Here is a 14,080-nt window from a genome sequence, read left to right as displayed (position 1 = left end):
TTAAGGGATTATTTCTCCTCTTGGATTTTTTTTATTTTGCAGAAGTTGCATATAAGAAGCAGTGAGCAAAGAAAACAGTAAAACTCGTCACAAAACTGTGCTAGTAACATTTTTTTAAGGACTGTAAATCTAAGTTAATCTTAGATTCAATCTAAGTTGAACTTAGATCTTAGATCTTAGTTGATCTTCTGAACTCAAAACAGCAGGAAGGACATAGTGAAGGAGAATGAGGAAGTAAAAGCACATTTAGATTTGTATCTGTTATGTAGATATTGGTTAACTTCACAGTTTGTTAGGAAAAGAAGCTTAGATGACAGACTCCAGGTCTATCCACCTCATTACAAAAAACTCAGTTTCATTTCTTTTTATGGCTGAGTAATATTCCATTGTATATATGTGCCACATCTTCTTTATCCATTCATCTGTTGATGGACACTTAGGTTGCTTCCATGTCCTGGCTATCGTAAATAGAGCTGCAATAAACATTTTGGTACATGACTCTTTTTGAATTATGGTTTTCTCAGGGTACATGCCCAGTAGTGGGAGTCTGTCATACAGAGTGAAGTAAGTCAGAAGGAGAAAAACAAATACCGTATGCTAACACATATATATGGAATCTAAGAAAAAAAATGTCATGAAGAGATTAGTGGTAGGATGGGAATAAAACACAGACCTACTAGAGCATGGACTTGAGGATATGGGGAGGGGGAAGGGTAAACTGTGACAAAGTGAGAGAGTGTCATGGACATATACACACTACCAAATGTAAATTAGATAGCTAGTGGGAAGCTGCCGCATAGCACAGGGAGATCACCTCTGTGCTTTGTGACCACCTAGAGGGGTGGGATAAGGAGGGTGGGAGGGAGGGAGATGCAAGAGGGAAGAGATATGGAAGCATATGTATATGTATAACTGATTCACTTTGTTGTAAAGGAGAAACTAACACACTATTGTAAAACAGTTATACTCAAATAAAGGAATGAAAAAAAAGAAGCTTAGAGATATGTCTGTTAAAACTTGTAACAATAAAAGAATAGAAATACAGCATACAACTTCCAGGCCACCAGAAAGGGGGAAAAGGTACAAATTGCAATAGAAATATCAACAAAATAGATTCTAAAATTTAATGTAGAAGAAAAAACTACTTGAGAGACTTCCCTGCTGGTCCAATGGTTAAGACTCCATGCTTCTGCTGCAGAGGGCACAGGTTCAATCCTTGGTTGGAGAACTAAGATCCTGCATGCCACGTGGCATGGCTAAAAAAAAGTTCTCGAATTTCCAAGAAAATTTTTAAAAAGCCCACCAAATATAGTAAAGCATGCCACAACATTAGTGATTAAAACTGAACTTGGGCCAGAAATGACAAATTAATGTAATACAGTTCATTAGTAGACTCTTGTATACATAGTAGTTTAGTAAATGGATTAGCAAAAGGAGAGACTTATTTCATAAATGATGTTGTGTATGTAGTTTTCATAAGTTTGGAGCAGGGAAGAACCTACAAAGCAGAAAATGCAAAAGCTGTGAATGTAAATTTCTCTGTGTCAGAGGTAGGCTGAACAAAGTACACAAACATACAAGGAATAAACATTATTATCCTCTAATAATTCTTGGAAAGATCTAGAGGTTTGTTTAGAAACATCCTTTTGAGACCTGTTTAGCCTTTATTCTTTTTTTGGTAGTAAAATATACAAAATTTACCATTTTAACCATTTTTAAATGTACAGTTCAGTGACATCAAGTACATTGCTTTAAGTTCTTTCATGATATTGTGCAGCCATCACCACTATCCATTTCCAGAACTTTTTCATCATCTCAAACAGAAACTCTGTATCCATTAAACAATTATTCCCCATTCCTTCCTCTCCCAGCCCTTGGACACCTCTAGTAACTTTCTGTCTCTTTGAATTTACCTATTCTAGGTATCCCCATATAAGTGGAACATAAAGTATCTGTCCTTTTGTGACTGGCTTATTTCACTTAGCATAATGTTTTCATTGTTCATCCATGTTGTAGCATGTGTTCGAATTTCATTCCTTTTTAGGCTGAATAATATTCCATTGTAGGTACATACCACATTTTGTTTATCTCTTCATCTGGTGATGAACATTTGGATTGTCTCTACCTCCTGCCTACTGTAAATAATTCTGCTATGATTATTGGTATACAAGTATCTGTTGAGTCTTTTATTTTTTTTCTTGAAGCTTTTTTGAATATACTGGGTTACATGATAATTTGTGTTTAACTTTTTAAGGAACCATCATACTGTTTTCTACAGTGGCTGCACCCTTTTACATTCCTACCAGCACAAGGGGTCTAACTTCTCCACATCCTTACCAATACTTACTATTTTCCAGCCTTTATTCTTACTGAAGAACCACTCATTCTCATATCTCACTTTGGGCTGTGAAGGTGAATTACTTGATCTCAACAAAACCCTTTAAAATATCACCATATCAGTTATTGTATGAATTATAGTTTGGAGCCTTGAGTTCTAAAGAAGATCCCATGTTTTTATTTTTAGTTCCTTATCTATTGCATACATGGTTTATATAATACATAAATTCAATATAAGTAAAAGATTTAAGAAATTATTTCTTTATTACACAATTTAGATTGTCATTAAAAATGTGTACAGTAACCTACTGTGGCATTGAATGATTGATATATAGTAATGTGTGTGTATACATACATATGTATATAAAATGCATCTGTTTTCTTTTTTAAGGTGCAAGAATTATTTATCCATGATTATGGAGAAATTTTTAATGTCCAGTTGCCCAGTAAAGAAGAACGGACACAATTTTTTGAAGATTTAATTCTAAAGCAAGCTGCTAAGCCTCCTATATCAAAAAAGAAAGCAGGTTAGTTCCTGTATCAAAGTTAATATATAATAATTTTGAGAAAGTGGAAATAAAATACCAGTTAATGGCATTGCCATCTTCTAATATCAGAAGCTCAAAACCTCAGTTGAGGTTGATACCTCTTACCTCTTAAAACCCCTATGTTTCCCATTAAAATAGACTAAAGTTCTTATTTATTTATTTGTTTATTTAGGCTACGTCGGGTCTTAGTTGCAGCATGCAGACTCTTAGTTGCCATATGCATGCGGAATCTAGTTCCCAGAGATTGAACCCCGGTCCCCTGCATTGGGAGCTCAGAGTCTTACCCACTGGACCACCAGGGAAGTCCCTACACTAAAGTTCTTAAAGCATACAAGGCCTTTCATAGTATAGCCCTAATCTATGTGGAATTAGGGCTAGAATTCATAGCATAGCCCCAATCTGTCTTTCCAAGAGTACGTTTGGCACTTTTCTCTCCCCCACTTTTTTCCTTCAAAAGCACGCTATCTTTAAACCATACACAGCATATTGTGTCTTTTCATAATCATGCTTCCTTCTAGTATAACTTATTCTTTCTTCCCTAACATCTAGACAAAATTAATTTATTACCTTTATGATGCACTGTACTTTTTTCATACTACTAATATGATATTACAGTGATGTTATAATTATGTCTCTTACTCCCTTAATTGATTGCCACCTTATTGGGGTAGCACTCTCATATTCCCTTTTTTATCCTTATTACTTATTAGTGCATATCTGTTTAAACAAAATTAAATTTTTGTTATATTTGAAACATACCACAATTTTTCGTTAGTTTAAAAATTAACTAGTAAAAATGACTTTTTTAAAAATTAGAATATTCTTGTCTTGGAAATATGCATTTTCAAAATTTTAATCGTCTCTTAAATGATCTTAAAATGGTAATGATTTAGGAATTAGCACTCCAAATTACAAGTTAGTGATTATTGCTGGGGGCGGGTGTAGAGGTCGAGATTATGGTAGCTGTTTAGTATTCCAAATCCTCTGATTCCTGGCAAATACAAGGAGGATAATCCCTGGGCTTCCCTGGTGGCGCAGTGGTTGAGAATCCGCCTGCCGATGCAGGGGACACGGGTTCATGCCCCGGTTCGGGAAGATCCCACATGCCGCGGAGCGGCTGGGCCCGTGAGCCATGGCCACTGAGCCTGCACGTCCAGAGGCCACAACAGTGAGAGGCCCGTATACCGGAAAAAAAAAAAAAAAAGGAGGATAATCCCTGAGAGCTTATCTACTTTGTGTACTGAATCATTTGTCACCCTTGATACAGTGGGAGAGTGGTAACTAAAATCTTCCATTCATGTAAAGTTTTGCAGGCCTTGGAGGTACTCCCTGTAGCACCACCACCTGAACCAAGACCATTGACAGCAGAAGAAGTGAAACGACTAGAAGAACAAGAAGAAGATACATTTAGAGAACTAAGGATTTTTTTAAGAAATGTTACACATAGGCTTGCTATTGACAAGCGATTCAGAATATTTACTAAACCTGTTGACCCTGATGAGGTATTAATTTAATCTTTGGATCAAAATGCTTCAGAATTAGAGACTATTTGACTAGTTTATGTGGTTCCCTCTGTGTACTGTGATCTTGTTTTCTGTATTTGGAAACAGACCAAGTAGTGTCCTAAGCACATAGAGGGTTCAAGAGCTATGTAAAGCATTTTCCTTTCCTGCAGAACATAGACAGACAATTAACTTTGCCCAACTCAAATGTTGTGGAAGTAATTTGAGAATGTCTTAATGCTACATGATATTACTATGACCTACACAGTTAAGAATGAGGTCCTAAGTTGACATTGAAGGGTGGGTGGCATTTGGATGAGGAAAGAGGTTTAGGATGCTACTGGAGATATAGGTGCCCAAGAATAAGAATGATTACAAAACAAAACTCGCCTTAAATAGAGTCACAGTTTTGTATTAATATATTTTCATTATATCTTATGTATTTATTCTCTCTCCTTTATTTTGCCTGGTAGAAAAACTTGACTCAAATTTTTTACTGTTCAGAGTAAATTTAGTGATTTGGTCATTTGCTTGAATTTTAGGTTCCTGATTATGTCACTGTAATAAAGCAACCAATGGACCTTTCATCTGTAATCAGTAAAATTGATCTCCACAAGTATCTGACTGTGAAAGACTATTTGAGTGATATCGATCTAATCTGTAGTAATGCTTTAGAATACAATCCAGATAGAGATCCTGGAGGTGAGCGTTACTGGTTTTGTTTTTCTTCCTCAGAGGGTGGAATGGGGGCTGCTAACGCTTAGTGGTGGGTGATTTCATACTAGGTGCTATATTATAAACATTTTATATTCACAGTGCCATTCAGTCCTCAACAACGATATCCTTATTTTACAGTTGAGAAAAATGGAAGTTTAGAGAGGTTAAAAAACTTACTCAAGGTCATACTATCAGGAAGTGGCAGAGGCAGAATTCAAATGCAGGTTTCTTTCACTCCAAAACAGTTACATGATATAGCCTCTAATGAAACACAAAATTGCATAACAACTTAGCTTGTTTCCTTTGTTTATCAATGTTCTTTCTCAAAGTAGAAAAATTAAAGCTCTCTGTAATAAAATAAGTTTGAAAGGATTTTCTTAGTTAAGACCATTATAAATTTTATTACGCACGTAATATAGCATAAAACTTGCTAACAGTAATACTTAAAAAACTAAGTCACCCATTTCCTTTCTCTGAGGGTAGACACTGTTGAGTTTGGGTATATCTTTCCAGACCTTTTCTATGCGTAGAATGCATTCACGTTCTACCTCACATACCCAGTCTGTTAAATAAAATGTATGAAGTAAGGGATTTTTAAGTTATATATTTGTTCATATTTATAATGATATATTCAAATATCTATATGTTTGTTATAAACTTGTTCATTTCCAAAAAATATTCTCTCAGGTGCTTTTTCCTAGCTTCCTATTCTTGCTTTATGGATGCTGTGTCCTTAACTGTCTTAGTGGATAATTTTTTTTAATAGTTCTATTTCCTGCGTTGGCTCTCTCCTCCAGTACATTGGCATTCTGTTTTTAAATTTGTAGCGCTTATAAATTAGATTGATTTCCACCACTAAGAGTTTCCTCAACAATTAAAAACTCACTGTTCTTCCCTTGCCAGTCTTCTGCCCACGCCTTCCCTAGACTTTATCCTGTAGTTCAGAGTTCTGGAGGTAAGCAGTGGGAAACAGGCTACCAAGTTGGGAATACCCCTTAACTGTAGAAAGAAGGAAGCATTTATCCTGGAGAAAGAGGGCTTTTTCTGTTTCATTGCAGTCCTACTGCCACTGCTTCCCTTTTCGTCCACTGTGACAGTCTAAAATTACTTTAGAGCAGTGGTGTTCACTCTTTAGCTACCATCAGCATCTCCTACAGGACACGTTAAGATGCAGCTTGCTGGGCCTCACCTCCACAATTTCTGATTCTGTAGATGCAGGGCCTGAGAATGATGTGCATTCTGACACATTCCAAGGTTTTGCCGTTGCTGCCACACTCCAGGAACCAATGAACTTTGCCCGGCCTTTCTTCAGACCATGTTAGAAGCCCCCAGCAACATCCCTTCTGTTATTATAGCTGTTCCTGTCAACTGTAAACTGAATATTGTGTGAAGTTTGCAGCCTACTGCCCTGTGAGGGGGACTGATCCAGCTGTTCAGGCAAATTTACATTCACTTATTATCTGCCTGTTGCCTCAAGGCATTTCCCGGTTTACAGTGCTTAGGCTCAGTTTTGGATTTTTTTCTAGTGTTTCCTATGTAGGGTTGCTGTTTCATTGTCTTTGTTTAGTTTCTCTGTCAATGTAATAACATCCTCTATATCTCTTCCAAAATTGTTTTACATCCCTGGTTCACTCATGACACTGATAGCCTTCCTTGCTGTTTTTGTGTCATTATGTTGTTTAGTTTTGCTACTGATTGATTCTTATATTTTCTCTGGTATTTCAAAGGAATCTGGATAGGACAGGGCAATGAAATTAGGTTTAGTCTGCTGTGTTGAATCAGATGTCCAGAACATTAGATTAACATCAAAAACAGAAATAACACAATTCCAGTAACTTTTACTATTCATGGTGGAAGTAAAAAAGGAATTGTAACGGCTATAATCTTAGCCCAACATATGGTGTTAATTTTTGTTACATTAGCAAAAGGAAAACATCTTAAAATTCTTTATTCATTCCATAGATCGTCTTATTAGACATAGAGCCTGTGCTTTAAGAGATACTGCCTATGCAATAATTAAAGAAGAACTTGATGAAGACTTTGAGCAGCTTTGTGAAGAAATTCAGGAATCTAGGAAGAAGAGAGGTAGGAAAATGATTTGATATCAGAAAAAGATGCTTTAGATGTATTGAGTCCTTTTAATTAATTGTTCATGTAATTTGCAAATCTGGAAATTTGATTTGATATTCCACATGTCTGTTTATAAGGTTGTAGCTCTTCCAAATATGCCCCATCTTACTACCATGTAATGCCAAAGCAAAATTCCACTCCTGCTGGTGATAGAAGACCAGATCCAGAGAAAAATGAAAAGCTGAAGACCCCCAGTACTCCTATGGCTTGCAGCACTCCTGGTAAGTGCACTTGCGTAATTTTTACTTATGAAACTATAGCCTTTATTCTCCTCTAATGCAGTTTACTTTTTCCATCAGTTTCCTTTGTCTATATTGATGCAGCGAATTATGTTGATTTCATTAACAGTAAGGCAACTTTGCATTCTTGAAATAAATCCAGGCTTGCAATACAGTACCACTTGCAATCCCAGTTTACTTTTCACCTCTCAGTTCACAATCTAATTGTGGTGTGACTTGATTTGAAACTGACTTTTATTTCCTATGAATCCTAGTCTGTTTCCTGTTCCTCTTTAGAGGAACAGGAATGGAAAAATACGGATTATTAGAATGGAAAAATACGGATTATTATACAAAAGTGAAAATTATTAAACTTCAAGTACATACAACAGTATGGATGAGTCTCCCAAACATAAGGTTGCAGTGTGGTTATACTGCGTCTAGTCTAGGCAGAATGTTGAATCTCTGTATACTGTAGTTTCTTCATCTGTAAAATGATGTCGATAATGGTAGCAAACCTGATCAGGTTAAAGTGGAATTTCAGTGAGTTAGTACATATAAAGGCCTTAGAAGAGTTCCTACTATACGCTAAGCACTCAGTAAGTGTAAGCTATTTTTAGTCTTGCCCTTACTTCAGTTCATTCCTTATACTACTGCCAAAGTGACCTTTGTAGTATATGCATCAGACAATTCATGTCATTGCCCTCCTTAAAATTATTCGATTTTTAAAAAAATTATTCAAGATAAAATCCAAATTCCTTAGAATGACAGGTCATTGACCACTTTCTACCTTCTCACAGAATTCTCTACTTTTGTTTGTATATTCCAACCATACAATACTATGGTGATATCTCAGATTGTCCTCTTAATATCGCAGGAGGTATTTTTTCCCACTCACTTAGACTTTAAAAAAGTGTTGAATGTTCTCTTATCATTTTTCTTTAAATTATTTGAAGCTCAGTTGAAGAGAAAAATCCGCAAAAAGTCGAAGTGGTACTTAGGCACCATAACAAAACGAAGGAGGATTTCACAGGCAAAAGATGATGGCCAAAATGTCGTAGATGACAAAATTGAGAGTGATACAGAGGAAAATCAAGACACAAGTGTAGACCACAATGAGGCTGGAAACACAGGGGAGTCTTCAATGGAGGAAAATGAAAAGCAGCAAAATGCCTCTGAAAGCAAAATAGAATTGGGAAATAATAATTCAAGTACTTGTTTTGAAAATCAACTTGAAGAATCTGGAAAGACTATAGCATGTACAGAATTGAGGAAAGATAAAATCATTTGCAATGGAGATGCTTCTGGCTCTCAGATAACAGATATTTCTGATGAAAATGAAGCAAAAGGTAAGTCTCAGTCAAGCAACTTACTAATTTTAAACAATGTTTCATTCAGAGTTCTTAAATAGTTAATTACCATCTCAGTTTACTCCTTTTTCCTTGTCTTTCAGAGTACAGGAGTTAATTAGGGAGAATAGCATTATCTTTAATAACTGTTGAGCTGGTAAATCACTGTTGTTAAAAGCACACTATAGCATCATACAGACCTGGATTTGAGCCTCTAGTTTACTGCTTAGTAGCTTGTGACCTCGGTCGAGATTCTTGACGCATCAGCCTCAGTTTTCTCATTTGCAAAATTGGGGTAGATAGTTGCTGGGAAATAAGATATTCTGAGGATTGAATAAAGTAATTCATCTAAAGCATTTAGCAAAGTGCTTGGCTATACAATTTTTAAAAGCTGGCAGGATACCCTCTCATTTTTAAGCAAGATAAGCAGTTTCTTATCTTGTGATTTCTTGCTGAGTGATGTAGAACAACTGTTACTCACCCCCATCATTCCTCTATCCCTACTGTAGGTTTAGCCCAAGTTTATTTATATTTATTCTAATGATCCTGCTCCCAAAGTCTTTCATGCAGAATTGTTTCCTGTCTGCACCTTTTTGGACCTTTGGCATTAGATTTGTTTTTGGAAAAGCCAAACGTTATTTAGTCTTACAAAGCAAAAAAAAGGTAACAGGGTCAAAAATTTATTTTGGTCAAAAACAAGTATTGACTAAGTGAATGAGACTGGTTTTCTTCAGTGGCTTATATGCTGTAGATAAATCTTTTCCAAGAACTTCCTTAAAATGAGTTCTCGTGTGTTTGAGTAATCTTAGAATGGTCTAGGATATAGCCTTTGCGATGTGGATATTTTAAATGTTAATCCTCTGGCTGTATAATTCAGTATGTTTTGTTTAGGTTCAAAGTTTATTTTTTCTTTTATCATTATCTTTTTTAAAAGGACACTATTTAGTGAGACAGGTACCTGTTTACATGTCAGGAGATTTGGGTTCTTGTCCTGGCTCTTAGAACAGTTAGGTATGTTGACCATAGAAATGTCTTCACCTTTCTTTGGCCTCATTTTTCTCATCTCTCAGTGAATAGATTGTTCTAGATCAGGGATAGGCAAACTTTATCTGTAAAGGACCAGATAGTCACAGCTATTCAACCCTGCTGGAAAAGCCACATTGACACACATATGTAAAACGGGCATGGTTGTGTTCTAAGAAAACTTTAATTATGGATTAATTAAATCCAGATTTAGCCTATGCATAGTAGTTTGCAACTCCTATTCGAGATTACTGAAGCCCCTTCCAGCTCTTAAATTCTGAGTTTTACGCCTAAATAGGAGACAGTCCAATCTGTTGAGGATCCCTTGAAATACTCTATTTGAGAAAATATTTCTGAAATGTCCTTAATTTTTTTTTTTTTTTTTGGCCGTGCCGTGCGGCATGCAGGTTCTTAGTTCCCCGACCAGGGATTGAACCTGTGCCCGCTGCAGTGGAAGCTCAGACTCCTAACCACTTGGACCCCCAGGAAACTCCCTGTCCTTAATTTTTGAGTGTGTAAATGGCAACATCTTAATCTTACAGCAGAGTCAATAAACCAGAACAGGGGTTTGTGTCTAAGTAAATATGTCCTACTATTTAGTCTGCCTAATATTTATTTGAGGTATTATAAAATGTCTATGAAACAAATAATAGTTATTTATTTTTTCATTCTAGAAATGTGTGTTCTGCGAATGACTCGAGCTAGACGTTCCCAAGTAGAGCAACAGCAGCTCATCAGTGTTGAAAAGGCTTTGGCAATTCTTTCTCAGCCTACACCCTCACTTGTTGTGGACCATGAGCGATTAAAAGTATGTAAATTGAAATCATAATGTTTTCATTGTGCAGATTAGAAGCATAACCCACCAAAAGAGGGATTGTAATAGTACATTGTGTAAATTTGGCATGTAATAAATAATGATCTTTTATGAAAGGATAAACTTGGTATAGAATAACTTTCATAAAGGCAGTGGTTGGAGATGGCTAGTATGTTGATATTATTGTTTTTAACATACTTGTCTATGTCACTGATCCCATACATTGTTTTTATGACCATTACATATGACCATTTTAGTTGGTTTTTACTTAACAAAAACATGCAACCGTGGTTAACTATGAGGTAATGGAATATTAAGACCAGACTTGAAGAATCACAGAAACTTATCAATAGTAAGTCCATTTCAGTCATGACCAAAAAAACACCGAGTGGATGGAAATTCCTTTTTGTAAGAAAAGAACCCTGATGTGGTGAGGTAGTTCATCATTTGTATGCTGTCTCTTTTTATTTCACATAACAGAATTGATTATAATGTACTCATAGTGCCATAAAATATTCTGCAAAAATGTTGCCTTTTTTCCTGTTAGTCTAATTTGAGATTATTTTTTAATTTGTCTCTAGTGATATATGGCTAGAATTGAGATTGGCAACCTCCTCAGCTGTAGTTTTTAGGATGAGAGGCCGGAGTCATAGAATGTTGATAACATTAACTTACAGCTGAACGTCGGCGTCACTATCAGAGCTGCAATGTCTCATCAGATGACTTGGTCTGCCTTCTCTCTGGCTTATATGCTAAAAATGCCCCCAAATCTTCAAAATGAAAATATCTCAGGGAACTTCTCTCACATATGTAACACTTACATTTTCTTTTAGAATCTTTTGAAGACTGTTGTTAGAAAAAGTCAAGAATACAATATTTTTCACTTGGAAAATTTGTATGCTGTAATCAGCCAGTGTATTTATCAGCATCGCAGGGATTATGACAAAACAACACTTATTCAGGTAAACTAATATATATGAGAAGCTAACACATTATAAAAATTGTTTAATACAATTTTTTAATGTGTGGATTATGGATTATTTCTAGGTATAACTGTGTTCTGTGCTTTTTTAAATCTAGCACTTAAGTTAGTTTGTGTTTCTTTAATAAGCAGTGGAACACTGTAGTATCTGTAAACTATGAAAATTCTATTTTGTGTGTATATTGATGAAGATATATAGTTCCTTTTTAAGACAGACTTAACATAGACCTATTTGTCTTTACTTAACTTTGCTTTATAGTGGGCATTCAAGTACTAATGTTTAAAAATAGAGTTTGGCTGATACCTATATAGTATTATATATATATATATATATATATATATATATATATATATATATAACTGCTATCTACTATATACCTATTAGCATGTAATATATATAGTATTTAGTATATCTAATAAAGTATACTATGGTACCTACACAGAATAATACATATGTAACAGTAGTACCTACAAAATATGAAGTATTAATATCTATATGTACATCAGTGCCTTGATTAATAACTGTATGAATTTAATGTAAGATGAAAGCATCTCAGACTTACTTCAAAGAAGTTTAAATAATGAAGTCCCATCAGTGATACCAGTCTATGTGATAGTCATAAACACTGAACAAAGTTTCTGTTTCACTATCAGATATATACATGGATAATAATATCCTTAAGGTTGTTTACTGCAAAAAAAACCCCCAGCAATGGAGTCATGTTTCTTTGATTTTTTTCCATATTGAAACTTACTATTTTTCCTTCCTATCCTTTATCTAGAAAATGGAGCAAGAGATAGAAAACTTCAGTTGTTCCAGATCATGATGTCATGGTACCAAATATTCTTTATATTACGTTCCTATTTAATTCACCTTTGTCATGTTGACATAACTGATGCAAGATGAAATCCTGCATCTTTAAGGAAAAGATTAAAGTAGTAAATAAAAATATTTAAACTTTTCCGATATTTATATACATGTGTAAGATAAATTACAGAGATAACTGATAAATATTGGAATTTTCATTGAGTCACTGTAGTATAGTATTCCTGTGGTTATCAGTAGTTAGAGTGTGGCCAACTCTTAATAAAGTTATTTTGATAACTAATGTTTATGGCACTTAAGAGTAATTAGTGACATTGACATTCTTTTGTTTTAAGCACTTTTAATTTTATCCTTCCTAAAAATAGTTTATTGTGTCAGACTAGAAACTTACTTAACCATCGGCCTCTTTGCCATCCTTTGTCATCTTTGCTTTCTTCAATGCCTATCTCCCATCTGCCTTTAGCATCCCCACCTGTTCACCTAAAAGCTAGTGTTCGAGTAGTGATTTGCAGGAGGGCCCTTGAACAACTTCTAGCTGCACCACAATTCTGTACTTGAAGGTCAAAATTAATGCTTTTTAGATAAACATTTTTTATAATTCTCATTTGGATTAATAAAAATTTTAAATATTTTTTGGTTTACTTTTATGATTATATATACAACAAATGTATTAATGACTACTTTGTTAAACATCTTTTTAATAGCACGAAATTTTTATATTTGAAAACTATTTATATCCTTCTAAATGTGTTTAGGTTGTATTCTATAGATACCTTTTATATACAATTATGTAAATATTATAAATTTTGTATTAATGATACCAAAAATACATTTCTTTCTTAAAGCAATAAAAACATTCACTGCCATGCATATTCACTCCCTTCCCTGCCCCCACCATGTTTTTTCTTTTTAGGAGACATTCTACTATTAGTTTGTGAAATAGCTTCTGTTGGAAACTTCTTTTGAGGGGAATAGTGGATAATGATCTCATATGAGAGATTCTGGATTCTAATACAGTTTCTGAGTTAAACTGCCTTTTGTTGTCATTTTATCTGGATATTGTATTTAAAGCCTTCTAAAACTCAACTCAGATACCTTAATTAGTAGATACTATCTTATGTAATATGTGATGCAGTGCGAGTCACTGAAAACGTTTAAGTACCTGTATATTCCTGAATTTGCATACACACACACATACTCATTTTTAGTGGTTTATTGTAACTTATTCTAGATGCATTTTTTGTAACTAGGACTTTATTTTATATGTATAGCTTCTGTAATAAATTTTAAAGGTGAAAATTGCTTCTCAATGTTGTTTCTGTTTCTTAATTATTTTAAAATAATTCAGTGCAAAACAGTTGCAAAAATCTGTTTTATTACTGTACATAATTTAAAATGCTGTTGACACTGAAATGTGTATATTCTTTAGCTACAAAGACTTATCTGCTTCCTGTCCTTTTCATGACATACTGTCTGCAGACATGGGAAGTAATATATCTACATTCCTATGTAGACTTTCAAAACCATGCTGAAATTGCAAACCTAGAATTTTTTTTCTCATTTTTTTGCTAAAAAGTGCAATCAGACTATAGTAATTAGGCAAGAAAAAGAAATAAAAGGCATATTCACAGATG

General features: G+C 34.6%; 1 protein-coding gene across 1 annotated transcript in view; it reads left to right on the top strand.

Annotated features, from left to right (window-relative positions):
* ATAD2 (ATPase family AAA domain containing 2) overlaps positions 1 to 13,740 on the top strand; it is a 68,494-nt gene extending 54,754 nt beyond the window's left edge. The window contains exons 20-28 of the mRNA XM_059042781.2: positions 2,729 to 2,864; positions 4,191 to 4,387; positions 4,930 to 5,089; positions 7,067 to 7,189; positions 7,312 to 7,455; positions 8,409 to 8,801; positions 10,499 to 10,632; positions 11,472 to 11,600; positions 12,403 to 13,740. Coding sequence (XP_058898764.1) covers positions 2,729 to 2,864; positions 4,191 to 4,387; positions 4,930 to 5,089; positions 7,067 to 7,189; positions 7,312 to 7,455; positions 8,409 to 8,801; positions 10,499 to 10,632; positions 11,472 to 11,600; positions 12,403 to 12,447 — 1,461 coding nt within the window. The 3' untranslated portion in view covers positions 12,448 to 13,740. The remainder of the gene's footprint in view (positions 1 to 2,728; positions 2,865 to 4,190; positions 4,388 to 4,929; positions 5,090 to 7,066; positions 7,190 to 7,311; positions 7,456 to 8,408; positions 8,802 to 10,498; positions 10,633 to 11,471; positions 11,601 to 12,402) is intronic.
* The last annotated feature ends 340 nt before the right edge of the window (positions 13,741 to 14,080 follow it).

Source organism: Kogia breviceps, chromosome 17, assembly GCF_026419965.1.
Source record: "Kogia breviceps isolate mKogBre1 chromosome 17, mKogBre1 haplotype 1, whole genome shotgun sequence".
NCBI lineage: Eukaryota > Metazoa > Chordata > Mammalia > Artiodactyla > Physeteridae > Kogia > Kogia breviceps.
Note: the sequence above shows the minus strand (reverse complement) of the source record. Positions and strands in the feature narration are given on the sequence as shown.